The 18,131-nt window shown below is 36.4% G+C and overlaps 1 protein-coding gene across 1 annotated transcript in view; it reads right to left on the reverse strand.

Moving 5' to 3' along the window:
- LOC132130686 (ADP-ribosylation factor-like protein 15) overlaps nucleotides 1–18,131 on the reverse strand; it is a 128,786-nt gene that overhangs the window by 3,241 nt on the left and 107,414 nt on the right. Inside the window, exon 5 of the mRNA XM_059542474.1 lies at nucleotides 2,621–2,750. Within this exon, the coding sequence (XP_059398457.1) occupies nucleotides 2,621–2,750 (130 nt within the window). The remainder of the gene's footprint in view (nucleotides 1–2,620; nucleotides 2,751–18,131) is intronic.

Here is an 18,131-nt window from a genome sequence, read left to right on the forward strand (position 1 = left end):
GGGCCCCCTACAAGGTGGGGCCCATGGGCTGCAGCCCACTCAAGCCCAATGGTGAGTCCGGCCATGTGTATATATATGCATATATATCACTGTAAAACCGAACAGTGAAATGAATCAAATGAAATTAGTTAATTGCACTCAAATAATAATGAAAGTTCATTTGGATTTAATTTAAATAAGTTCTGTAAACTCAAAATTTTGATTTAAGGTGAACTTAAAATGATTGCGTTTTCTAGTTCCCAGCATGCTTTGCATCAGAAAACAAGGAAAATAAATGTACAAATTAAGTGCTATTTTGTGTGTTTTTACACAAGATTAACACAGAGGGACATGAGTTAGTACTTAAATGTTGTGTTATATTAGAATTAACAAAGGTTTCTGTTATGTTGGTTTTGTAGTGTTACCGTTGTGGTGAAAAGTAGAGCCTGTGGTTAGGTTGAGGATGGACAACAAAAGACAGAATGTGAGTGTATTTCCCACATTATATTTAGTTGAAAAATAGAGAACATTTTGAGTGAATTACTCTCTAATTATAAGTTGAGAAATATCAATATTTATAAGATGACATTGAGATAATTTAAGGCAACTGTAAATGTAATTTTTAATTTTATGTAAACTTAAAACATTTAAAAACATCACTTAAATGTTTATGTGTAATCTGTTACACAATATTCTTTGAGTTCTGTGAACTTATTAGGGTTTACAGTGTATATATACATACACATATATATATATACATAGCATATGCATAGTTTAAGTACAATTTCTACATTCATATTGTCACGTAACCAGCTGTTCTCTGCTACAACTCCGTGTGTGGCCTCATGGGATAGTAAAGTGTCCTTAGATGCAAACCTCAGAATTCTGGCTGATGTAGTAGGTCATCTCGATACTTGTTGGCAACTGTTTCATTAATGCTGCATATTTAGGCATACGATTCATTTGACTATTTGAGGTTAGAAGGCATGTTTTGCATATTCTGACATATGGAATTAATTGTTTGTGGGTGGTTAGTAAAAAAGACAGGTTTGTGCTATGAAATACTTTGTGAAACTGTTTAGTGAAATGGACAAAGAGAGTGACAGTGAGCGGTGACAAAGAGATGGAGAAAATGGAGTAAAGTGAGAAAGTTTGCTTGGATGCTTAGGTAGGTCCCAAAATCCCAGTGAGGAGAGTGAGAAGACCACCCAAGATCAATAACTCCGAGGCTTCACTGGAACAGTGTCAAGGTCTTGCCGGGCAACAAATGAAGACTTTAAGTGGTGCGGTGCTGTGCCGTGCTGGCTGAAGATTTACTGTATTCTACCGCTCAGAAGGGAGAGCAGCTCCCAAAAATGTGCAGTCCGGTAAAAAAGTTCAAAGCAGACCAATTCTCCCCTCACTCTCTTCTAAAAGCCAACTGACCAGTGCCAGATCAGAGGTGTCCTCTGGAGGATCATAAATCCAGATGGCAGAGGGACACTTATCGTGGTCCTTTCCAAGGCTTCAGAACAATGCTATTGCACTTAAGACCCAGGGACTGTGATAATGTACTTTCCATATAAGCAGTGACTACAAATGCATATAAAAGATGTCTCAGATATATTCCCACTTGGACAGAGAAGAGCTTGACCTTTCTTTCTTTATTTTTACAACCTCTAATGTTTGTATTGATCTTTTTTTTTCACTGGGATTGAATGATTACCAAGTCACTGTTTTAGTGAACTACCAGATTTCACTTGCTCCAAAAATATAGGGAAGACCACCATAATGAAGTAAGTGACATTTTTGAGTACCATACATAAAATATTACTGGGGTGTCATGCACCCAACTTTTTTTAGGAAGCACCAGTGACTTGCCTATAGCCATCATCATTTATAATGCTTGTGCTGTCACTTTTTTACAACATTTTAAACTCCTGCATTGATACTGAGTTCCACATATTCTGATATTGTTATACAATTACAAATGGATTGAAGCCATCAACTTGATTCATGGCCATGGCAAACTGCACCTTACCTCAACATCTGGAAGCACATTTTGTGAATCAAAGGCTGTTTTCTGTAGGCCGTAGGAAATAAACATTAATAAACATTTTCTATTTTAAAAAAATGCTGTAAATAAATGTTTTTAGACTTTTTGATCCAGAAAAAATTAAAATAAATCCCAGTTTCCACAAAAATATTAAGAAACAAATATTTTTTTACACTTAGATAATAATAAGAAATGCTCCTTGAGCACCAAATAATGATATTACAATTATTTCAGAAGGATCGATTGACAATGAAGACTGGAGTATGCCTGCTGAAAATTCTGATTTGCCATCACAGTGAAATAATGCAGTGCAAACATGATATGTTTATAAGGGGAATCCCTCTCTGATTGGATTAGTAAATAAATGGCAGGGTCAATGAGTGGGCCTCAACCCCTGTGCTGACAGCAACCCCAGCTGCATTTACAGGGAAGCAGAGGCTGTGACACTGCTTGTCTGGATTTAGTTCAGATTTACAGTAACTCAATTCATTATGTGCTGGCAAATGTGCCCCAATTGCTAACATCTGGGCTGTGTAGTTTTAAATGGGTGAGCATCACATGCAGAATCCATATTTGTGCACCTTCTCCAGACCAGCCTCTCTCTACCTTGGCGGTTGGAGGAGGTCTGGTTGGTGGCAAAGCAGACCACACAATGGGGCTCAGGGGGCCAGTGAAAGGACACCTCCCACCCTTCCTTATTCCCTTCACTGGCCCACCACTTTTTACTTTCCCAGTTCTGACAGGTGAACCACAGGAGAAAAGTACAACAGAGAAACTCTCAACACACACAGCATGTAGAGAATCAAAGAGATCCCCTCAAGATGATTTAAAACACAGTCTGAGATGGAGCCCCCACACCTTTCCTGTACCTTGTGTCCTGGGACCTCAATCTAATATCTGTTCTTACATGGAGTTTTTTCTCTCTTTTCTTGTGTGCCCTCACCTCACTGTAGTCTTGACAACAGCTTAAGCATGACAAAGTCAAGAATGGGGATGTTGGGAGGGGGAAATAGGGTGATTGTAGTGAGTGAGCTCAAGGATATTGATGGAGCAGAGAATAAGAGTTTAAGGACAAAATAAAGTAAGAAATAATTATTTATTTTCTCACTGGCTAAAATCAGATCTGATTCAGGTTACTTCATCTACACTAGACACTGAAGCCAAATTTAGAAGCATAGACACTGGAAGGTAATCGGTTCCTGTACATTCCACATGACAGCATTACACTAGGGTTGTGCAACATTCAGAAATTAATTTGAACTGATACTGTAATCAGGATGCAGAACTGCAATTCAGATTTTAATGTAAGAAAGTAAAACTAAAATGAATTCAAATTCAAATATAAAAAAACCTATGAGGTTTACTTGACAAGACATTGTTTAAAAGCTTTGAAATTTTCATGTTTTTAAATTTGAAGATTTATAAGCTGAATGGACAGAGCTAATAACAGAGCGATAGAACAATAGAGAGACAGAGCGATTGAAAGGTAAATAGTTAAATAAATACAGCGATAGATGAACATAACGACAGACAGACAAGTCGACAAACAGATAGATAGACAGACAGACAGACAGAGAGAAAGATAGATATAACAACAAACATAAACAGAATGGAGGGCAAGATAGACAGAACTATAAAACAATATATTACAGTAGAATGAATGATAGAATGATGGATCGATGGATAGATAGGATGCTAGACCGATAGACTTTGATCGATTTGATCCTTATGACTTTGCACTGAATAGGAAGTTCAGGTCAGATGTGAATGAGCTTTCGGAAGTCTTGCTCTAGCCTGTAGCAGCCAATCTTCTGACCTCGTCTGCCGGCTAGACAAAGGAAAGGCGTTGACCACAATGTGAGTCCGGCTTTTAAATACAGGCACGACAGTGAATAGAAATTGTTGCCTGAATGGAGTCTCTTCCTGCCGTGGTGAGGACCTTAAGGGGTCAAGGTTCATCTGTGTCCAGCAGAGACGTGTGGGAACAGCAAGGCAAGATGCCCACTCAACTTGCCCGCTGCCCTCTGTATTGAGACCTAACCCAGAGGTGGGCTGACCAGCAACTAAATGTGACAAAAAGTTGAGGCAGTGTTAGTGACAAGATGACTGTCAAAAAAAAGCTAAGACTTAAGAGTAACTTTTCATATCAGGCCTTCAAATATAGAAAGCAATGCTACACATCCTGAAGGACACGGTTTAATGCATCGAACCATAGAAATGTTTTGGTGTGGACAGAGATATTAGATTTAGGGGCAAGAGCAAGAAAATGGGCAGAAAGAGAAAAAAAGATTGGGAACTGGAAATGCTTAAAGCTATATATTACTATCAATCATATTATTATATATACCATTATAATCTATTAGTGTGTTTCTGCAAAGTTTCTAATCGACAAACTATGTCCAACATCACAACTCAGTAACTCTTGTATCATCTGGAATGTAGAGATTTCTACCTGTAAATGCTTATCCATACAAAATCTCATCCATATAAAATCTTGGTCACACATAAGCAGAATTTGCAACACTAATGTATAATAAATCACAGAAGACCAAAGGTTTAAATCTGCAAGGTATTAAAGATTATGTACAAAATCTATTGTATCAAAATTTTCTGTGACCAAAGGGACATCCTTACTGTTGAGCCTTTTTCTTGATATGTTTGCTAAACCACAATCTCAATAAAATAAAATAAAAACACTGTCAGCAGTTTACACCTGTTTCAGAAATATTGTCTACTTATTGATATATTAGAATTTATATTTCATTATATTGATGTGTTAGCTATTTATGTTTCACGAATATGTGTCTTGTCTTTGTTTTCTCTGGACTCCATTTCCCATGATCCCTCACCAGGGAACCAATCACATATTCACACCTGTTTCCCATTAGTCACACTATAAAGGTTACACTCATCCACACACAGATTGCTGATTATTGTGATAGTCTATACCAGGGTTCCTCAAATCTTGCCCTGGAGGTCCAATCTGCTGCAGAGTTTAGCTACAACCCTTATCAAACTCACCTACCTGTGATTTTCTAACGATTCCGAAGACATTGATTAGCATGCTCAGGTGTGTTTGATTAGGGTTAGAGCTAAACTATGCAGGAAAGTGGATCTCTTGGGCCAGATTTGAATATCCCTGGCCTATACCCTTTTCCCCTAGCTGTGTCTGAAACCGCTCCCTATCCACTATATAGTGCACTTTATCGGGTGTCAGCCATTTTGTAGTGCTGTCCGAATTCTGAGTGAACGACTTCATTCCCTGCATTTGTCCACTACTTTTTATCCACAATTCTTTCTGATTTTGAGTGTACGACCAATGTACACTCACTGAAGCACTATTTCCCACAATCCAATGCGGAGAACCGGTGAGCTGGAAGCGAGAGCGAGCGAGTTTTAATGAGAGATGCCGTTTACATCTTTATTATTTCTGTTTTAACATTTTTTCATGCATTATTTATATTAAAATATGTTATGTAGGCAATAACTCAGTTTAATATTTTACTAATTTACTGAGGTGGCATCATTGTTAATTTACAAAAATAATGATAATTTGGTGGATAATTTAAAAATATTCGTTAATCACAGTAGCGTATTCATTCTGATGTAAAATTAACGGTCGCCTGAGGACGCTCTACAACCATCTTATCTGAGCTTAATGATTATGAACATAAAAGCATTACAAAAAAAAATTATATACCATCGATTAAACCACAAAGCTGTTGCAGAGCTATGTAAAGTTGCAATATAAAGTCATTTTGAGTATTATTGTTATTAATATTATTTTCTAAAAAAAAGGTACATGCAATATAAAATTACATATGCCAATGTTATGCAACAGCTGCAAGTCTCACGCGCAGTGCATACTTCACCGTCCGAATCCGTTCACTTATTTTTTCACTCCTTTCTGATATAGTGAACTCACTGCCATACACTATATAGGGATTAGTGAATGAGTGAACGAGTGAGCGATTTCGGACAAAGCTCTTGTCTCTGTGTTTTCTGGCCTTGCCTTCGTGTTTTTTGACCCTGGACTGTTTTCTTCTTTCTGCTTGTTTGCTGCCTACCTGGACCCTTGCCTGTTTTGTGGATTACTCATTTGTCTGCCCCGGATTATATCTGTTTGCTGGTGTTTGACCCTGCCTGTTTTGACCACTCTGTTGAATAAAGCCTGCACTTGGATCCACTAGTGCATTGTCACACCTCCTACGTTACAGTATGTCTATAATTAAAGATATACCCTACCATTTAAAAGTTTGGGGTCAGAAAGAAATTATTTTAATTTTCACAAAAATATTAAGCAGCACAAGTCTCTTTAACATTAATAATAAGATTTTTTTTCCTGAGCAGCAAATCAGCATATTATAATTATTTCTCAAAGATGGCACTGAAGTCTGGAGTAATGATAGAAATTCTGCTTTTCTATCACAGGAATAAATCATGTTTTAAAATAGATTAGAATTAAAAATTCTTTGAAAATAGCATTGATAATTCAGGGCTGAGAACAGTTCTTAATCATGCCAAGTTGAGGTCAAGTGGAAACATAACTGAAACCATTCCTTACCATTCTTAGAACTGTTTAGCCCAACGGTGTAAAATCAGCTAATATCGGTCATCAAAATGAAGAGATTAGAATCGAGAAATCAATATTTTTGAACCCAGCGCTAATGAAAGACATTACAGTAACAAGATAACTATGTAGAACTAACGTGTCTTGGATATCCTTAACTGTTTAGCCCGTGAAAGGCCTACTCTCAAAGGCTTGCATCAGTGTCTCCTCATGCTGTTGACAGAGACACACAGGAAGCAGTGGTTTTCAGGGTGTCCCACGTTCAAACAGGAAAGACAGGCCCATCAGTCTACATGTAAAATGCCAGTTCTCTTTCCCAAGAGGGACTGTTGTGGTTATTTCGTAAGATCTTATTGTATTCTGGGGAAGAAAATGGTGTTTAATAGGCACTTGACTGAGCGTGAATTGAGGGTGTGAGAGGCCATATTATGTGTATGTCATCACACACTATATTTGTATGTACAGTAGAGCTGTTATAATGTATTTAGAGGAAGTATTTCCCACGTGTAAGACTAGGGGGTATGCTCACTTGCCCGAACCTGCCTGCTGACACCTTTCCGTTCTCATGAGCGTAACATTTATGTACCTTTAAATGAATGTGTAAACACATCTCTTAAACCCACTACTTCCCCTCAAACAGGTTATGTTTTAGGTGCAAGCTAATACATAAGACCAGTCACATTTAATGAACAACAAGAATTGATTTAGCGGGACTTTGGACCTTGTATGCCTCTTTAATCTCATCACTGCTGTCAAAAACATGGACAATCTCTCAGGGATGAGCAACATCTTTGTTTGGTCTGAAATATCTCAAATTCATGCACTGAACAGCTAAATTAATATGGCAAAATCATTATGTTGAACTGCCACAAATGTCCCCATAAAAGACATCAAACAGTTATGTGGTAGCGTAAATTACATGCAGTCATGTTAGTAATAGACCTTACTATTTAAGAGTCTAACACCTTATTAAAATATACAAACATCTGAAGTCCCTAAAACAGGAAATTTGCTCTTGCATGAGCTTGAAAATGTGTTTTCAATATACTCATAAATACATCTAATAAAGGGGTACAGGAACCAGGAAGCTGATTAACCTTAAACAAAATGAACTGTACTGTAGGTTTCGTTCTGTGGAGTGATTAAAACAACATATTTTGCTAAGCATGAATTGTGACCACTATAAAGGCATAGTTTACCCAAAAATGTTAACCCTCATGTCATTCAACCTGTATGACTTTCTCTAATCTATGGAACACAAATAAAGATATTTTGAAGCATGTTCAACTGTTTTTGTCCAAACAATGTCAAAAACAACAATAGTGAGATAAAGTAAAAAAAAAAAAAAAAATCACATTGTGAGATATAAAGTTGCAGTTACAAGAAATGCAAGAAAACTGAACTATTGACAACTTTTCTTCCATATTGTGTAAAATATGAGTTAACTGGATAATCGAGGGCTAGGATTTGGTTCAATCCATTGGTTGCTGATTGGATGAAGGCAGAATGCAAGTTTGCAGTTGATTTTTGATAAAAAAAAATTACAAGATTAAAACTAATTTAAAAAAAAATAAAATATACATAGATAAACTTTTCACAAAAAGATCTAGAAGATGCATTAAATAAATATGGTAAATTTCAATTTCAAATTGACTTTAATGTCACATTTTGAGATATTAAGTCACAGATAAGATAAATAGTCACAATTATGTAAAAAAAAGTTGCAATTGTGAGATACAATTGCAATTATGAGAAATACGGTCAACATTACCTTGCAACTTTTTTTTTTTACTTTTGACTTCCTATAGTAGATGATTTTCCTACAGTACTTTGCAGCTTTTTAACAAAAGTCAACAGACATCATCTAAAGAATGTGACAAGACTACACAAGAAAATAGCACAAGAAAAATTGATTAGAAATGTTATAGGAATTTGGCAGTGCTAGCAAACAGCATAGAATGTTGCTTTTAATGTGGGTGTTGCTCTTGGTAATGGTATGATAGACCTGATCGACTGGATTACGTAATGCACTATTTTTCGTATTTCCATTGGTTGAGGCCAGACCTATTTGAGAGTTTTTTTTATTTTTCATTATCTTATTATCAAACAATGACCTCATTCGAAAATGTCTGCCAAAATACCTTTTTGGAAAATATCTTAATTACAGAGAGAGACTGACTTGGCTGTGTGCTCATCTTAGCGCATAGCTTGATGCAGTCTAGCAGCAAAATGGCTCTCTGCATAAAGACATCTGCTGAATTACTCTGAATAACTTAAAAATCTGGCAGCACACTCTGGCTCTTTGGAACAATGACAGCACAGACTTAATTCTATCAATTCATAAAAATCACAACATACTCCTCAGGAACCATCATGTGCGTATTTGTAGAACAGGAGCGAGAAGAAGGAACTCACCAAGTTGTCCCTGGCGTTAAACAGCAATGGTGATTTGCACGATCTGACTGTTTATAGAAAATCAAAGCTGGCCAGCATCTCTTCCCAGGACACCAACAAAATCACAACACTTTCCTTCCCCGAAAAACAGTCTGTACAAACAAAAAAGTCTGGAGATGATAACAGCTGTAGCCCACCATGCTCTGGACCAACCCTGAAACACTTTCAAACCGAACAGTCATTTGAGAAGTGTTGCTGTTTGTCACGCGTTACTTATGAGTGATCTCCATATTTCCGAAGTCTCGAAAGTCAATATCATAAAAAACATACAGCATGATAACCAAAATGGAGACAAATGATGGAAAGTTGTAAATAAGTAAATAAACCCATTAAGGTAATGACTTCTATGTCTTCTATGACCGTTATTTAAATATTTTGGCACTGTTTGCTTTTGCTCACACCATAAACACATGACACATATTTAACTTAACTTGGCTAGCCAGGTAAGTTTTAGTTTAGTTTGTGTCAATTATCGGTTTTAGGCCTGATGAAAGTGGTTTGTCTTTTACTGTATCTGTGTTCATCACCATAATATATTACGCTCCACAGCTAAACTGCTCCAGGGCAGGTTATGTGGTGGTTCAGAGATCTCAAACTGAAATTGGCCAATCAACTGTGAACAAAGTGACACATCTCTGACACAATAAAGTCACTAAAGTAATTATATTTATTTATTTGTGCTATTTACACAATGTTTAAGTTTTTTTCAAGTTTGTAGGCATCCAGGTACAGAAACTGAATAATAAAATGTAAAATAACACTACATAGTCTTCAATGTAAAATAAAATACACAGTCAAATAAAAATTTATAAAGACACCTTCAGCTTTTCTCACATTATCACAGTTTATTTGCTATAGTTTAGAAAATGGTAATAAAATATGACAAGAACTCAGAGTTAAACTGTGTCAGAACAAATTCATCTTTATAATGTCATGGGGAAGTCGTGGCTTAGTGGTTAGAGAGTTTGACTCTTCACCCTAAGGTTGTGGATTCAAATCTTGGGCTGGCAATACTATGACTTAGGTGCCCTTGAGCAAGGCACTGAACCCCCAACTGCTCCTCGGGCGCCTCAGTATAAATGGCTGCCCACTGCTCCGGGTGTGTGTTCACTGCTCTGTGTGTGTGCACTTTGTTAAATACAGGGTTAAATACAGAGCACGAATTCTGAGTATGGGTCACCATAATTGGCTGTATGTCATGTCACTTTCAATTTTTTTTTTCACTTTCATAACTTTGATAGAAAGGTATGTAATGGATTACAATCAACCAAAACTTCAGACAACTGTTAGTATGACAATATTCACACTATCAACTATCAATACTTTGTAGACCAATTACCAAACAATGCTTCATTTTGTTCAGTCTGTGGTGTAAAAAGGTTGACTTCACTTGCACTGATAATGTAAGCTGTTATCTCTAAGCTGTCTTCTTTCATGGACAGCTCTTTTCATGTGTTGCTGTTTTGTGTGATGTCACACTTTCATGTGCTCATGCTACATAACCTCAGGATAAAAGCTTGAGTAGACAGAGAAAGTTGATGATAAGCGTCATGGTACCAACAAAGCCAGACTAGATTGCTTTGGTGTTAGGGGCTTTCGAACTGAATGAAGTACCCACTTTTTGGTGTGTTCGCACCACAGAAACTAGAAACAGTTTTAGTTTCCATTTGAGGGAACTGAATTTGCTCCTACTTCAGAGTAGGGTCTAAAACAGTTCTATAGGATCTACCAATGACGTAAGTGTCATGGGAAATATCTGGAGATTTAGTCGTGAATGAAGTGATAACAGTTTATGGGGGAAGAAAAAGATGAAACAATCAGCAAGGAGTCGGATGTTGTGGTTGGAGATGGCAGGAGTGTTCTTTGGTAGCACAGGGACTTTTTCTTGGATTTTCTTGGAACCCAGACGGTATGAAATGGAAAATTCTAAATGGACATAACGGATCAGAGGCTACCAGAATGGGAACTGAAATAAAGCAGCTCTTGGGGTTGGGGAGGGCAACTTCAGCTGCACTAGACCACCTGAATGACATTCTGGTCAAGGAAAAGGCCAAAACAATCTTTTGATTATAGAGACAAAATCCAGCATTACCAAGAATGAGTCCATTGCAGTGTTGGGACAACATTTACTGTCCCCTATCTGCCTGATGTCCAGCAAGTCCCTCCCACACATAGAGTCAATGTGGACCACTAGCGTCACATCTGACACTGACACACATAATGGGCAAGACAACTGACAGAACTTTGATTGCTTTTTTGGAATCTGTGTGTACAATGAGTAAGCATCACCTCACACCATGACCAAAAGTTCACAATGTGCAAATGGAAACATATTACTAAATAACAATGTCAATGAAAGTCAAGTTGTCCCCACACTGATAATTGTTAAACTATAATCAGACACCTGCTTGAATCTCTGCTTGATTGGAACATAAAAAATACCTCAAACTTGAGAATGTATTAGATGCTAAAATTGAAATTAAGCAATTACATATAGATGCTGAAATATTAATGTACTGACAGTAAGAAGCTGGACTGTTAGATTTTGAGACATATTAACATTAAAAAAAATGTTTTTTAATATATGAATACTTTTATTCTGCATTAAATTGATCAAAGTGACTGACAAAAAATAAATAAATAAATGCTTTTCTTTTAATTTTATTTTTTCAAAGAATTTATCAAAGAATTCTAAGAATATGGTTTACACAAAAATATTAAGAAGCCCAACCATTTTCCACATTAATAATAAGAAATGTTTCTTGAGCAGAAAATCAGCATATTAGAATGATTTCTGGATCATGTGACACTGAAGACTGTAATGGTAGCTGAGAAAATCGTAATCCAATCAAACATTCATGAGAGAGTGGCAAGTCCTGCATCATCGATTGGAAATCCACTCTCTTTTTAAATATATTTTTCTTACATAAACACATTGCTCTGCTTCGGAAGGCCTTTCTTAACCCCCTCGAGCCCTGTGGAGCACTTTTTATGATGGTGGGATGCACTTTGGACTATTGGACTATTGCGAGTATTGAATCTCAACACCCATTCATTATGGGATTTAAATCATGCCATGATTCAAAACTGAAAATAAAGTTCTGAAAGGTTGAAACTAAGTGTTCGAAAACTCAAAATCTTACAAAAAAAAGTTTTGCAAGATCGAAAAATAAGATTTGCAAGCTTGCAAAATGTAAAAAAATAAAAATATCTCTGCAAACATTATGTTGTTATTGAGATTTCCTTCTTCAGAATTTTTTTTACGATGTTTTATTATTGTATTAGATTGTTTTCCAGGTTTGAAACCTTGTAAATAGTGATCAGAAAACTGGTGTGCGAACAGGTGAAAAAAAGTTGTAAAAACTCTGAAAACTGAGGTTCGAAAGGGCGAAACTTATTACATTACATTACATTTGCACTCCTATTGCAGACAATTTTTTCAGAGCTGAGTTTACAACACCCACTTTGCGGAGATACGCCCACACAGTTGCGAGCTTGCGACTCACGTGATTTGTGGCAGCGTTGTCACGCAGCTCAACTCTGAAACTCTGAAACTCAGACTGAGCGAAAATGAAGCTTCGCAACCTCGCAACTAAAAAAAAAAAAGCCTTGAGGGAGGGCCCTTCTGCTCTTGGCCAATGATTTGCTGTCTGCTGACGTACAGTCCAATCACAAGTCGTATTTACTGGAAAGGTGGGATTGACCGACTGCTCCGCCAATGAAAAAAGCGCACAGGATACGCAAAATAAACGGTCCTAAAATTTAAAAAAGGTTACCGACTTGTCGCTGGAATTCACCATACAACTGCCGGTATCCACTGAGTTTACCACTAATAGTCCGGCGGTGCATCAGTATACACTCACCTCACGCAGCGAACGACTAACTTTTCAAACTCAGTTTCTTTTTCGGGGGGCGGGGGGTTGGTCCTGTAGCTAATTTCACATAATGATTACAAATTACAAAATCATAATTTTTAAAAAGGTTTTATTGAAAAAATTGCCTTATTAAATTAACTGTTATTTATAAGCTTTTTTCCTTCTGTGGCCTGAAATTGATGAATTTTGGTAAATATTTAGCTAAATGTGTTTTTGTGTGTGTGTGTGTGCTGGTAGTAGGCTATTGCTGGCAACCTTGTCTGGTTTAGGCCTGTCATGGATAAATAATGATGACAATAAAACCGCCAGTAGGTGACAGCGAATCCTTGGTTTAAGTATTTATTGAATCGTTCAAATCAAACTTTTCGTTCAAAACGGCTGATTCTATTAGAAAGGAAACAAGAGAGTCCATTTGAATGGACTGTTGAATCATTGGCTCACTTAAATCATTGAAAGTCTGATGAATTCAAGGAACAAAACACCGTATTAAGGGCCGTTCACATGTTGCGCCTAAAAATGCATGGAAAACGCGCCGTTTTGCGTCGACCTGCAGTGCGCTTGCGGCATTCTGAAAAGGTGAGATGTTTTTAACTCGATGCGGTGCGGACGCGCCTGGAAAAAATGAGCGCGTCGCACCGTCACTTCCATTATGAGCGCGCATACCGTGCGCCTACATTGGAAATAACAAGCTTGAGCGCGCAAAAGACGCGATATGTGAACGGCCCCTTACTATGCACTGTTGTAGCTACAAAATTAATAGCACATTTGTGCTCGCACACATGTGCTGATACTCAAGAATTGCTTAATGTTCAATGAATATAAAAACGTAAAACATTTTTTTTTTCATGGCTTAAATTATAAGGACATTCTAACTGTATTTATTAATTCTAACAGGCTTCATTGCACAGTGAATGCTTTTGGGCTCTTAGGATGTGTTTTTGTTGGGTTTTTGCAAAGTCGGTGACTCAAAATGTCAATGGAAGCAATAAAAAACAACAAAAGAGCAATGATATACAAGTGCTATAACAAGTCTCCAGAGGTGGAAAGTAACGAATTACATTTACTCGCGTTACTGTAATTGAGTAGCTTTTTTGTGTACTAATACTTTTTAAAGTAATTTTTAAAATCTGTAATTTTACTTTTACTTAAGTATATTTTGATTGAAGTATTGTACTTCGCTACATTTTAAAACACATTAATTACTGAGTAAAAAAAATAAAAAATAAAAAAAATAAATCGCTCCCTGGAAACTACGGCAGTAAATAATGGGCAGGAGGGCAAACTGGAGCTAAAATCACGAGAAAGATGCAGACGGACAAAACAGGCGTTAGTGGTGCAGACACTGCTGAAAACGAAACCCCGTCATATTCTGAAGTTGAACTCGAAGGAAATGAAGTGAACCCCTGGCCATATGTATGCTCTATTACGCAGTGTAAGCTGTACTTGCCTAGGAAGACCAAACTAGCAGCTTATAAAATCTCGACAAGACATCAACCCTTCGCAAGAATGTAGAGGTAAGCTAAATAATTGCATCGTTGCATTGGTGGCCAAAATGAAGCTTTGACATTTTAGCAAGAGGTTTTGCACAAATTAGCCAAAAAGACAGTGGTGAGGAGTGTGCTATTTTTGTTTTAATGATGTGCGCGCGCATTTATATTGCGTTCTTTCACTGTGTGATTCAGTCTCCTAAAATGCATTTAGAATGATCACAAAGTTGAAGATATAGGGGCAGAAAATTCACATATTTATATAATTTCATATATTAAATCAAAATCACACAAAGAATGCCATCTTTTCCTCCAAAAATCATCATGAATATATACATACATATATATATAACAGTTCAGTAAACAAGTTAATTAAGAGACTTGCGTTTTAGACACCATATTGCCTTTGCCTTTAGCTCTATTTCTACAACAGAAAATAATTCCAAACACAGCCACCAAAGCACAGTTTTGCGTCTCTGAGCAACGTGACAGTGTTTCGTTCCTGAATGAATCAACCGTTTAAATGATTCGGTTCAATCGCAATGACTCACTTATTAACAGTGACTTGCTGACACATAGCCTACTGGCCATTTTAATTTCACATTTAAAGTATCTTTTGATTTTTTTAAATAATTAATTTCTTATCATTTCAAATGAGTATTCAACATTTTATGTCTTGTATATCAAAACATTATTCATGCATTTGTAACTACAGGTTAAATTCTTGTCCTGCACTAAACAGTGTAATACATCTAAATGCCACTTCCAATGAATCTTCTGCATTTCGTCTGCATTAAAAGATGAGTTTGTTGATACTGGTTTGCCTGGTAACAGCCCAAATGTTTTATTATTCTAAATAACTGATTCCTTTCATTAAAAACAACTAGTTTGAGATTAATAGACCTATCCCAGGGGTGTCAAACTCAGTTCCTGGAGGGCCGTAGCCCTGCAGAGTTTAGTTCTAACCCTGCTCCAGCACACATATCATGTAGTTTTCAAATAAACCTAAATGATTAGATTAGCTGGATCAGGTGTGTTTAATTAGGGTTATATCTAAACTGTGCAGGACTGTGGCCCTCCAGGAACTGAGTTTGACACCCTTGGCCTGTCCCATTTTGACTCCCTCCCACTGTTAAAATGTAACTAAGTAATTTTTACTCTGAGTAAATTTTAAATGAGCTACTTTTTACTTTTACCTGAGTAGATTTTTAGACTGGTACTTTTACTTGTACTTAAGTAAAATTTCATTAATGTAATGGTACTTTTACTTGAGTAGAATATTTTTGTACTCTTTCCACCTCTGCAAGTCTCAGTTAGCTTACACGTAACAAAGGCTTTTTAATAATATAATAAAGAAAAAAGAAAACAGATAGAATAGAAAATGAATAGAGGAAGCTATTAGAGGTATTTTTTTTGCCTTTGTTAATTGTATAATAAAAGAAAACCGATAGAATACAAAAGATTAGAAAACTTAATATTATTCTTTTTTTTTTAAGAATAGTGAGTGTTAAAGTTAGAGGGTCAAATAAATTTGGAAGAGATGTGTTTTAAGCTGATTCTTGAAGATGGATAAGGATTGGGTACAGACAATCCAGTAAAGATTTACCCAAACGAAGGTCTGAGACTACAGAATATCCTCAATGCAGAAAGCACTCTCTTTCACACACACACACACACACACACACACAGTATCAATTTTAGTGATGTGGTGGAGAACAAATAGTTTATCATATGTTTTAAACATTATACAGTATATTTATTATCCTACTTATTTATGTTATATATATATATATATATATATATATATATATATATATATATACTTATATGTTATATATATACTACTTATATAATATATGAAAATACAGATGTTTAGATTATAATTCAGGTTTATGTTTTATTATTTTTACAAAATATAGATTTTAAAATGTCTCAATACATATAGCCTATAGTGATTGCAGAAAAAAGTTAACCATGCATTCATAAATTTGTAATAGGCAATTATTTATAATTTTACTGAAATATTTTAATGAAAGTAAAAAAATACACTGTACACCTTTCTGAATATTTAAATATAATATCTAAATATTCTTTTGGATGCACTATAGAAGTCACTTTAATTGTAATATTCGGTCTCTACATGAAGAGAGAGTCAGTGGTGAGGAAAGTGAGTCGCCACCTGAGGAAAGTGAGGTGAGTGTGTATACTGATGCACCGCCGGACTATTAGTGGTAAACTCAGTGGCTACTGGCAATTGAATGGTGAATTCCAGCGACAAGTCGGTAACCTTATTTTAGAACCGGACCGCACGCCAATCTAGACAGGACCGCCTTGTGGCCAGAAATCTATCCTGTGCGCTTTTGTCATTGGCGGAACAGTCGGTCAATCCCACCTTTCCAGTTAATACGACTTGTGATTGGACTGTACGTCAGCAGACAGCAAAACCAAGGGAGGGCCAAGAGCAGAAGGCCCTCCCTCCAGGCTTTTTTTTTTAGTTGCGAGGTTGCAAAGCTTCATTTTCGCTCAGTCTGAGTTTCAGAGTTTCAGAGCTGAGCTGCGTGACAACGCTGCCACAAATCCCGTGAGTCGCAAGCTCGCAACTGAGTGGGCGTAACTCCGCAAAGTGGGTGTTGTAAACTCAGCTCTGAAAAAATTGTCTGCAATAGGAGTGCAAATGTAATGTAATAAGTTTCGCCCTTTCGAACCTCAGTTTTCAGAGTTTTTAAAACTTTTTTTCACCTATTCGCACACCAGTTTTCTGATCACTATTTACAAGGTTTCAAATCTTGAAAACAAACTATACACTGGGAGAACATTGACAAATTCGAAACTCTGAAAAAATGATTGCATAACACCATTAAAAAGAGTGTTGCACTTCTGAAGAAGGAAAACTCAAAAACAAAATTATGTTCGAAGAGATTAAATTTTTTTTACCACTTTGCAAGCCTGCAAAGCTCTGTTTTCAGAGTTTCAAAACTTTTTTCACCCATTTGCACACCAGTTTTCAGATCACCATTTACAAGGTTTCAAACCTGGAAAACAATCTAATACAGTGGGAGAACACTGACAAATGTGAAACTCTGAAAAATTCTTTGCACAACATCGTAAAAAATGTTGCAGTTCTGAAGAAGGAAATCTCAAAAACAACATAATGTTTGCAGAGATATTTTTATTTTTTTTACATTTTGCAAGCTTGCAAATCTTATTTTTCGATCTTGCTGAACTTTTTTTTGTAAGATTTTGAGTTTTTAGTTTCAACCTTTCAGACCTTTATTTTCAGTTTTGAATCATGGCAGGATTTAAATCCCATAATTCATTTGCATTATAAAACTTGGAAGAGCCAGGACATTTTTGGATGACCTATCTCTTTAATGACATAATTCACCCAAAAATGAAAATTCACCCTAATATGATATAAACTCGAGGCCCCTGATGGTACACTTTGGAGTTTGAGAAGATGATAAATGAAACAGAAGACTGACTATCTTTTTCTATCTAATACTTAACATTTACATTTATAATGTAATATAGATTATATTATGTGTTCCTCTTAGTTAATGTTCTTGAAGTTTAAGTTAAGAAGTGTCACCAAGCAAATCTAGCTTTTAAAATACTGGTGGCCTCTAGGTTGATTGAGAGTCTGGCTGAGGGGTCCGTAGGTCTGTAAACCCAAAAACCCCTGGTGTAAGCGACTACACATAACCAACATGAGGCTCAATTCATTTATCACT

This window comes from Carassius carassius, chromosome 4 (genome assembly GCF_963082965.1).
Source record: "Carassius carassius chromosome 4, fCarCar2.1, whole genome shotgun sequence".
In the NCBI taxonomy this organism is placed as follows: Eukaryota; Metazoa; Chordata; class Actinopteri; order Cypriniformes; family Cyprinidae; genus Carassius; species Carassius carassius.